At 40.5% G+C, this 9,811-nt stretch overlaps 1 protein-coding gene across 1 annotated transcript in view; it reads left to right on the top strand.

Moving 5' to 3' along the window:
* The first annotated feature begins 232 nt into the window (after window positions 1-232).
* LOC138954283 (carbohydrate sulfotransferase 15-like) overlaps window positions 233-9,811 on the top strand; it is an 11,814-nt gene continuing 2,235 nt past the window's right edge. Inside the window, exons 1-7 of the mRNA XM_070326165.1 lie at window positions 233-309; window positions 1,244-1,391; window positions 3,277-3,481; window positions 4,283-4,330; window positions 5,926-6,024; window positions 6,942-7,098; window positions 8,158-8,344. Coding sequence (XP_070182266.1) covers window positions 233-309; window positions 1,244-1,391; window positions 3,277-3,481; window positions 4,283-4,330; window positions 5,926-6,024; window positions 6,942-7,098; window positions 8,158-8,344 — 921 coding nt within the window. The remainder of the gene's footprint in view (window positions 310-1,243; window positions 1,392-3,276; window positions 3,482-4,282; window positions 4,331-5,925; window positions 6,025-6,941; window positions 7,099-8,157; window positions 8,345-9,811) is intronic.

The following is a 9,811-nucleotide window of genomic DNA, read 5'->3' as shown; positions in this document are numbered from 1 at the left end:
CACACACACACACACACACACACACACACACACACATGGCCCTACTCTAAACTGTTGATAATTATCATATACACTTCAGTTTGTTCTTTTGTTAACTCAGGCCCTCCGACAAGGACGTTGGGTGGTTTCGTGGCGAAGACTGGCTCTGGGTTTTGCCTTGTGCGTCCTGGTTATCTCAACACTTATCATCACATATCTGAATTCAAGAAATAGTTTCTTGACTGCTCCCGTAATGCCAAACCCGCTTTGGGACGCCAGAGAAGCGGATGAACATGATCTCCGTGGAAAAGACATTTCAACAATTGTAAGGTGAGATTGACTTTAGCTCAGTGTCTAACTGTTTTTTGTCTACTTACAACTCGAACATAAATGGAAGGCAAAAACGAGAAGGCGAATTTTTCGGTATGGACAGTGGACATCTTTCACCCTTACTTTTTTTTTTGCATTCAGCCAATTCTTGACTAAATTGTGTAATGACAGCTACAGTGCGATGATTTGAGGTTAGTTAGTTGGTTAGTTAGTTAGTTAGTTAGTTAATTGGATAGTTAGTTAGTAAGTTAGTTAGTAAGTTAGCTAGTTAGTTAGTTCGTTCGTTCGTTCGTTCGTTCGTTAGTTAGTTAGTTAGTTAGTTAGTTAGTTAGTTGGTTAGTGAGTTAGTTAGTTAGTTAGGTAAGGTCGTTCGTTCGTTCGTTCGTTCGTTCGTTCGTTCGTTCGTTCGTGTGTACGTTCGTTCGTTCATTCGTTCGTTCGTTCGTTGGTAGGTTGGTTGGTTGGTTGGTTCGTTGGTTCGTTGGTTCGTTCGTTGGTTCGTTCGTTCGTTCGTTCGTTCGTTCGTCCGTCCGTCCGTCCGTCCGTTCGTTCGTTCGTTCGTTCGTTCGTTCGTTCGTTCGTTCGTTCGTTCGTTCGTTCGTTCGTTAATAAGTTAGTTGGTTAGTTAGTTAAATAGTTAGTTAGTTAGTTAGTTAGTAAGTTAGTTCTAGTTAGTTAGTTTTCAGTCATTTAGTCATTAAGTCATTAAGTCATTCAGTTATTCAGTCATCCAGTCAGTCAGTTAGTCAGTTAGTTAGTTACTTAGTTACTTAGTCCTTACAAAGAATATGAATTGTTTGGTAAACAAAGAATAGTGAAGCCTTCACGATGCGTGGATAGATGATTTGATGGGTGGATTAATTGGTGCATACATGAATGCAAACGTTGATTGACAAAAATAGATAGATAGAGATAGCTGTATTGATTCGTGCAGTTCTTATGGAAGCCTGGTGAATTCGTCCAACTGGCGCACTGTTGGACCTCGTCATGGTGCTGACTTTGTGGGTGATCTTCCACTCGCCCCTCCATGCGATCCTCGTGTCCCTCCCGGCATCCCCTCCTGGGGGAAGTATGGTTACATTGTAAGTGTGCGTGTGTCAGAGGGGTTTGGAGGGGGAGGGGGTGTACGTATCCACCAGGTTTTTGTTAATCCCGTGGGGGGGGGATGTGTGTGTGTGTGTGTGTGTGTGTGTGTGTGCCTGCTGGACCGATCTTTATGAAATTTGACATGAGAGTTCCTGGGAATGATATCCCCGGATGTATTTTTTCTTTTTTCGATAAATACCTTTGATGACGTCATATCGGGATTTTTGTAACAGTTGAGGCGGCACTGTCACACCCTCATTTTTTAATCAAATTGATTGAAATTTTGGCCAAGCAATCTTCGACGAAGGCCGGACTTCGGTATTGCATTTCAGCTTGGTGACTTAAAAATTAATCAATGACTTTGGTCAATAAACTTTTGAAATTTGTAAAAAAAAAAGAAAAAATTTATAAAACGATCCAAATTTACGTTCATCTTATTCTTCATCATTTTCTGATTCCAAAAACATATAAATATGTTATATTTGGATTAAAAACAAGCTCTGAAAATTAAAAATATAAAAATTATGATCAAAATTAAATTTTCGAAATCAATTTAAAAACACCTTCATCTTATTCCTTGTCGGTTCCTGATTCAAACTAACATATAGATATGATATGTTTGGATTAAAAACACGCTCAGAAAGTTAAAACGAAGAGAGGTACAGAAAAGCGTGATATCCTTCTCAGCGCAACTACAGTACTACCCCGCTCTTCTTGTCAATTTCTCTGCCTTTGCCACGAGCGGTGGACTGACGATGCTACGAGTATACGGTCTTGCTGAAAAATTGCATTGTGTTCAGTTTCATTCTGTGAGTTCGACAGCTTGACTAAATGTTGTATTTTCGCCTTACGCGACTTGTTTTTTGTTTTTTTTTGCGCCAAGTTATAACACAAGGCTTGCGCAGAAAAGATGCGCTAGACTAAGGGAAACAACTATCATTCTGCTCCATGGAGTTGCAAAGTTACCTTGCGATAGGCTCCCTTAATTGCCGCGAACGACGTTATTGGCAACCAGGGTACGGTCAAAACTGTTTGGTAATTCTCTATAGATATATCCATTGTTCTTTCTTTCTTTCTTTCTTTTCTTAATTTCGGAAATCGATTTAAAAACAATGTCATCTTATTCCTTGTCGGTTCATGATTCCAAAAACATTAGATATGATATGTTTGGATTAAAAACACACTCAGAAAGTTAAAACCAAGAGAGGTACAGAAAAGCGTGCTATGCAGCACAGCGAAACCACTACCGCGCTAAACAGGCTCGTCAGTTTTACTCCGTTTTGCACAAGCGGCGGACTACGGTCGTTGTGAACAAATGCAGTGCGTTCAGTTTCATTCTGTGAGTTCCACAGCTTGACTAAATGTAGTAATTTGCCTTACGCGACTTGTTCTTTCTTTCTTTCTTTCTTTCTTTCTTTCTTTCATCAAGTCTTTATTTCTGGCTTTCTTTCTGGCTTTCTGTCTTTCTACCTTTTTTTCTTACCTTCTGTCTTTATTGTTTTCTGGCTGGACTTTTCGATTATGTTTGATATAACATTGTTTAAGAAAATAAAGTTGATACAAGCATGCATGACACAAACAAATAAGTAGGCACCTTAAAAAGAACAATTTGAACTATACGATCACAACCGGCCAGTACCTAAACGACCACCGAAACCAACACAACAAAAAACGATAAGTAGCACCACCACCACCACCACCTCGAACAACAACAACGACAACAACAACAACGGCAACTAAAACAGAAACTACGACAGCATACATGTACATTTCTTCGTCTAGAACCTCTTCAATTTTGTTTAAATAAAAAATTAAAAAATAGAAAATAAAATTTGTTTTAAATAATATCCGTAAGTAATCCTGAAATGATTATCTCAACAGAAAAGACCAAGTTACATTAACCGCAGCAAAAACCCGTGCTGGGAGGACGAAGACTGTGACAGATTTGTATTGTGCATCCCCTACTTCTTTATCCTGGGGGTAAGTAAAAGTGGAACGTCTGATCTGTTTCACCGCATCTCTCTACACCCCGATGTGATCAAGACAGCAAAAGAACCCCACTTCTTCGCAAGGACTCGATTCTCTGGTAAGTTCCTGACGTGAACAGATAGTTAATTGGACATGTGTGTAAGGAAGGATATGGAAATGCTTTGTTGAAGATTGCTTGACCAAAATTACAATCAATGTGATCGAAAAATGTGGGCGTGACAGTGCCGCCTCAATTTTCACTAAAAATCGGATATGACCTCATCAAAGGCATTCATCAAAACAAAACAAAACATGATCTGGGGATATTATCTGGGATAATGTGTAGGTAAAGTATCAAGACGATCAGTCCGGTAGTTTTCTCGGAATCGTTCTACACGGACGCACATGCATACACACATACACCATCAACCTTGTCTCAATTCCCAGTCTATGCTAACAAATTTAGTCAAGTTCATTCAAGTAAAACAGACAGATTGAATGATCCGTTGGCTATGAGAGCTTGGAAAAGACTATTCCAACCAATAGAATGTGAAGTGCGTTTCAAGGGAATGTACCCCTTTTGGAAGACAGCTTGGTAACAATTACCTCCCATGCGCTGCAGGAAGAATATACATGTATGGATGTTTCTTGACGGTTTGAAAGTTGATTTCGTGTTATGTGTCTGTCTGTGGGCTTTGTTGTATGTGTGTCTGTCCGTCGTTGCCTGTCTGTCTCGGTTTGTCTCTCTGTGTTTGTCTATCTCTCCCTCACTGTCTCTGTCTGTCTGTTTGCCTGTCTCTCTCAAATTCTCTTTCTCTCAGTCTTTCTCTCTCTCTCTCTCTCTCTCTCTCTCTCTCTCTCTCTCTCTCTCTCTCTTCTCTCCTTGTCCATTCAATAGACTTTTTTTTTCTTTTCCCAGGTTTCCAAACTGAACAGCTAGAGGAGCCGTTGAGTCCGACAAAACATGGTAACTGTTCACGTGATAAGAGCAGGGACTCGGTTGGTGGTGATGATGGTAGCGGTTTGTGTGCGTGGTTGCGTGTGTGTGGAGGGGGGGGGGCGTGTGTGTGTGTGAGTGTGTGTGTGTGTGTGTGTGTAAGTGTGTGTGTGTGTGTGTGTGTGTTGGAGGGGGGTGACTCCATCTGTCTATCTGTCTGCCTCTAGTCTCCATCTCTCTCACACTCTATCTCTCTGTGTGTCTGTCTGTCTGTCTGTCTGTGTCTGTCTGTCTGCCTGTCTGCCTGTCTGTCTGTCTGTCTCTGTCTGTCTGTCTCTGTCTGTCGGTGTGTCTGTCTGTGTCTGTATGTCTGTCTGTCCGTCTGTCTGTCTCTCTCTCTCTCTCTCTCTCTCTCTCTCTCTCTCTCTCTCTCTCTCTCTCTCTCTCTCTCTCTCTCTCTCTCACAGAACAGATGATTGTTGATTCTGTTAACGTTTCATCTCACCCGTTTAAATCACGTTTTAAAACCACCACAGACCATCCAAATGTGCATGTTATTAAAGTATTTTTGAATTGACTCCGACTGACACGGAAAACGAAATAAAACAAATGCCCGGTCCGGACAATTAAAAATATATCATCAATCAATCAATCAATATGAGGCTTATATCGCGCGTATTCCGTGGGTACAGTTCTAAGCGCAGGGATTTTTTTGATTTTTTTAAAAATTATTTTTGTTATGCAATTTATATCGCGCACATATTCAAGGCGCAGGGATTTATTTATGCCGTGTGAGATGATTTTTTTTTACACAATACATCACGCATTCACATCGGCCAGCAGATCGCAGCCATTTCGGCGCATATCCTACTTTTCACGGCCTATTATTCCAAGTCACACGGGTATTTTGGTAGACATTTTTATCTATGCCAGTACAATTTTGCCAGGAAAGACCCTTTTGTCAATCGTGGGATCTTTAACGTGCACACCCCAATGTAGTGTACACGAAGGGACCTCGGTTTTTCGTCTCATCCGAAAGACTAGCACTTGAACCCACCACCTAGGTTAGGAAAGGGGGGAGAAAATTGCTAACGCCCTGACCCAGGGTCGAACTCGCAACCTCTCGCTTCCTAGCGCAAATGTGTTACCACTCGGCCACCCAGTCCATAACAAACATAAAACAATCTCTGGCTTCCTCTCTGCAGTTTCGAGTGCGTCTTTGTTTGTTTGTGTGCTTGTTTGTTTGTGTGCTTGTTTGTTTGTGTAATTGTTTGTTTGTTTGTTTGTTTTAAGGTCGTTTGTAAGGAGGTCGGGTAGTTTGTTAAATTACTTTCTTGTTTTTAGTGATTTTTTAATCTTTATCTTTGTATTAATGCATTTCCTTACTTATTCATTTATTTTATTTTTTGTTATCTATTATTTATTTCATGTTTCAAGTTCCGAAATTAACAAGCAAAGAAAACCACTCTGGCTATTACTGGTTGGTATACGATCAAGCAGATGGACGTGTTGGTCCCATGCAAACGCCTGGCCAGTGATAATTATGGTTGGTGCCTGGTGGTTTATCGGACGTTTTACACGGGGAGTTTTGTTTTCATTAATTTGTTTGTCATAACTTCTTTCAGGGTCGCACAATTTCTCCCACTATGTGAACTACTTTGACGAAGTGGCAGCTATAGTTCAACAAGACTTGGAAATAAAGGGCTTCAGCCAAGCAATTGCCGGTAAGATTTAAGTCTCTCCTGTTCCTGTAGGGTTAGTAATGTAAATGATGTTTATCCTACATACGTGAGAGAGACACTCGTGAGATAATAATCGTTTAAATCACACGTGTGTATATCATGTAAATGAGGTCATGTCAAGCAAGTCTGGCAGGGACCAGTTTTTCCACTGCTTATGATGCCAAAGTCACCGAGACAAACGTCATTATAGAAACAAAAATTGCGTAAGTCGCAGGCTGACTTTTTTATTCTCCAAATGTGTGACAGCATGAAAAACCCGGTATGAGTCGCACAACACACTTTCATGTTTCGAGTCGAAAACCGCCAGCAGATGAATAATAATCAATTATGTTTAAATGTTGAGCCTTTGTTTATTCTAGAGGGTCTAATTTACGTACATACCAGATTTGTTTTTACAATTAAAAAAAGAAAGAAAATATAAACGACAGAAAAACAACCCTGAGAGATTATTATCTTGTACAATATATGTAAAGTCCGCGCCATGTGTGTGACAATAGTAACTCAACTCCTGTTTGTGTGTGTTCTAATTAAAGGTCTTGCTTACGTTTACATAGACCAGATTTGTGTGTGAGGTTAAAACAGAAAGAAACACACAAAAACCACAACAGAAACCAAGAACTTATTTAACTCACAACCCTGTGCACTATCAGGGCAATAAGGCAATACAAAAATATAAGCTGGTTTAGGGTAACATGACCCCAACAAATAGGGTCGGTTGGTCGGCCTTTTTTTTCTTTTTTGGTCTCGGTATGGTTTGCACAATGTGCCAGAGGTGGTGTGTTTTTTTTAGAAATGAAAAAAAAGTGTTAGTGTCGGCGAGAAAAAATAGGGTCGGTCGGGTTACCCTGAACCAACATATCATTTTGTTTGGCCTTAAAGACCCTTTGATTTCTGAACAGGTGATGCAAGCCCAAGCAACTTTTTCGACAACGACCATTGGCCAATTTACGCAGGCAACCAAGGTTGTACAGAACCCAGGGTGCTAGCTGCACATCACATTCTTCACCTCAACCCCAAGGCCAAGGTCATCCTCATCTTCCGTGACCCCGTTGAAAGGTCAGTGTGGCAAAGTGTTTTGTGATGTTTCAATGTCAAGTGTTCTTTTGTGCCGTGTGCCTCTCTCTCTCTCTCTCTCTCTCTCTCTCTCTCTCTCTCTCTCTCTCTCTCTCTCTCTCTCTCTCTCTCTCTCTCTCTCTCTCTCTTTCTATTTCCACCCTCCCCGGCCCCCCTTCACTCATTCATTCACTGTCTCAGCCACTTACCCAATCACGCACTCGCTCACTTTCTCTCGCTTAGTTACTCAGTTAAACAATAAATCAATGAGTGAGTCGACGCATGCACGCATCTGCTTCCATACCACAATCCATTCATCCCTTGAATGTTCTATCTTTTTGGTTTCAACATTGTTCATTCATATTTTACATGTTCAAGAAATGTACATCGACATAAGGGGAAAACAACAAGCCTACGGCTTATGGTGGTGTCTTCAGACAAATTTACAAGAAAAACACGGCAGACAGTCAAGCCCTTACACAGTTAAGCAAGAACAGTCAGTAAATGTAACACACAATATCATCCAAATTTAGAAGAAAAAAGAACACAAGAAAAAAGAAGGTGAGAAAAACAACAAAATAACAGTAAACACACAATAACAAATAGTCTTCTTTTCGTGGAAGTTGATAATTTCACTTATTTTCACTCTGTTTTTGATAAGCTTCTTTAGTTCCCTGGTGTGCTTCAAATAATGCTCTCATCAGCCCGAAACAGATACATCTAAAGCATATTTTAATTAGTCTGATTTGCACACTAAGTTGTATCATGTTATTTTGAAATATAGGGGGCTTTTTACAGTGATTCGTGAAGGCCGCTTCACTGGTCCATATTAGGAGCCTGGGCGCCTAATATGGATCATTTGTGATTTTTTCTGTATTTATTTTTTGCTGAATGTCTATCAAAGCTATTTCACTCTAATTAGGCCTAACGGTTAACCTAAGACAGAGGGACTACCAAACACAAAATGAAACTTCTTCGGAAGAAAACAAGCTATTTATCAGCATATGAAACAAGTGGTCCATATTAGGAGCCCTTCCCCTAATCGATTCTTTCTTTTCTCAGACTTTACTCCCGGTACCTGTACTACTGTGGACACAGAAAATCGTGTTATAGAACGGGCGTTCTCGGACCTCTAGGCTTTCATCGAGCCGTGGTTTACGGTTTGAAGAAATACCGAGACTGCTTTCGTCATTGGTCATTACGTCACTGTGTCAATAAGGCGTCACTGGCGAAAAGTGTCAACCCTGCTGTAAGTATACTTTCAATCTATCGATGTCATTAATTTTCTTGTTTTGGGTAGAACTGGACATGAGCCAGGGTTTTGCAATTTCGTTTCCTTTGTTACTTATGTATTTAATTATTTATTCGCATGCTGGTTTTTATTTGTGTCTTTTTTATCTCAAAAACTTTTAGTGAGATAAACAAAGAACCCAACAATTACAGGAACTATGCTCATGATTAAGACGCATTTTCTGCAAGAAAAACAAAGCATGTTTCCTTTCATCCAGTGCAACATAACGCAATGTTTTGAAACCTCTCAAAAGTAAATTAATTACTCTGGACTGCACGCTAAAACTGTATGTATATAAATGTGCCCCCCCCCCCCCCCTCCCATCTCAACACCGACGACCAGCAATACAAGGAAAAACACTTATTATGTTACTGTAACAGTTTTTCACATATATATATACTAGTCTTGTACCTGATATAATTATTTGTAGCTAAACAGAAAATAATTATATCAGGTACAAGACTAGTATATATATGTGAAAAACTGTTACAGTAACATAATAAGTGTTTTTCCTTGTATTTTCTGTTTAGGTACTTGTCCGTGTTTTTATTAAAACGGACACGTTTCAGGAACAGTCTTAGCAAGGGCTAAAAGGTAGCTTCCTTGCAGATCATTTGTGACCCTCCACCACGGAATGAGTCACATGATTTTCATATCTTTACATTTTCATAAAGAGTTTTTTATACTCTATCCAGTGGTGAAAACCGTTTCAGAAAAGAGTTATAAGCCTGTGACTAAGGTGACCCTCACACTGTTACCAGACACTCCCCGGACTTATATTAAGCCTGGCGCAGAACAGCGCGAGGTGACTTGCGACTCATTTCGTGGTGGAGGGTCACATTTTGTTGAACACGATAGATAGGGTCTTTTACCTAAGATAATCATAAGATACAGGTATCCTTCCGCTTAGATAGACGCCAAACATGACAATTGCAATTGGAACTTAAAGGCCCACTCGGCCTCGTGAAACCAGTTCGCCTCATGCTCACCGTCTCAGATCTGGCAAGGTTTGTACATGGGATATGTCTATCCCTCCACTTGGTCACATACCAACAATGAACAGCCTGGGTGTTACATGGGATATGTCTATCCCTCCACTTGGTCACATACCAACAATGAACAGCCTGGGTGTTACATGGGATATGTCCATCCCTCCACTTGGTCACATACCAACACTGAACAGCCTGGGTGTTACATGGGATATGTCCATCCCTCCACTTGGTCACATACCAACACTGAACAGCCTGGGTGTTACATGGGATATGTCTATCCCTCCACTTGGTCACATACCAACACTGAACAGCCTGGGTGTTACATGGGATATGTCCATCCCTCCACTTGGTCACATACCAACAATGAACAGCCTGGGTTCTCTCTTTGCACAGCGGTATTTTTTTTTAAGAATAACTTTCGTAAAAGGCACTG

This window comes from Littorina saxatilis, unplaced genomic scaffold (assembly GCF_037325665.1).
Source record: "Littorina saxatilis isolate snail1 unplaced genomic scaffold, US_GU_Lsax_2.0 scaffold_1970, whole genome shotgun sequence".
Taxonomy (NCBI): domain Eukaryota; kingdom Metazoa; phylum Mollusca; class Gastropoda; order Littorinimorpha; family Littorinidae; genus Littorina; species Littorina saxatilis.
The sequence above is the reverse complement of the archived record's forward strand: the minus strand, read 5'-3'. Positions and strand labels throughout refer to the sequence as shown.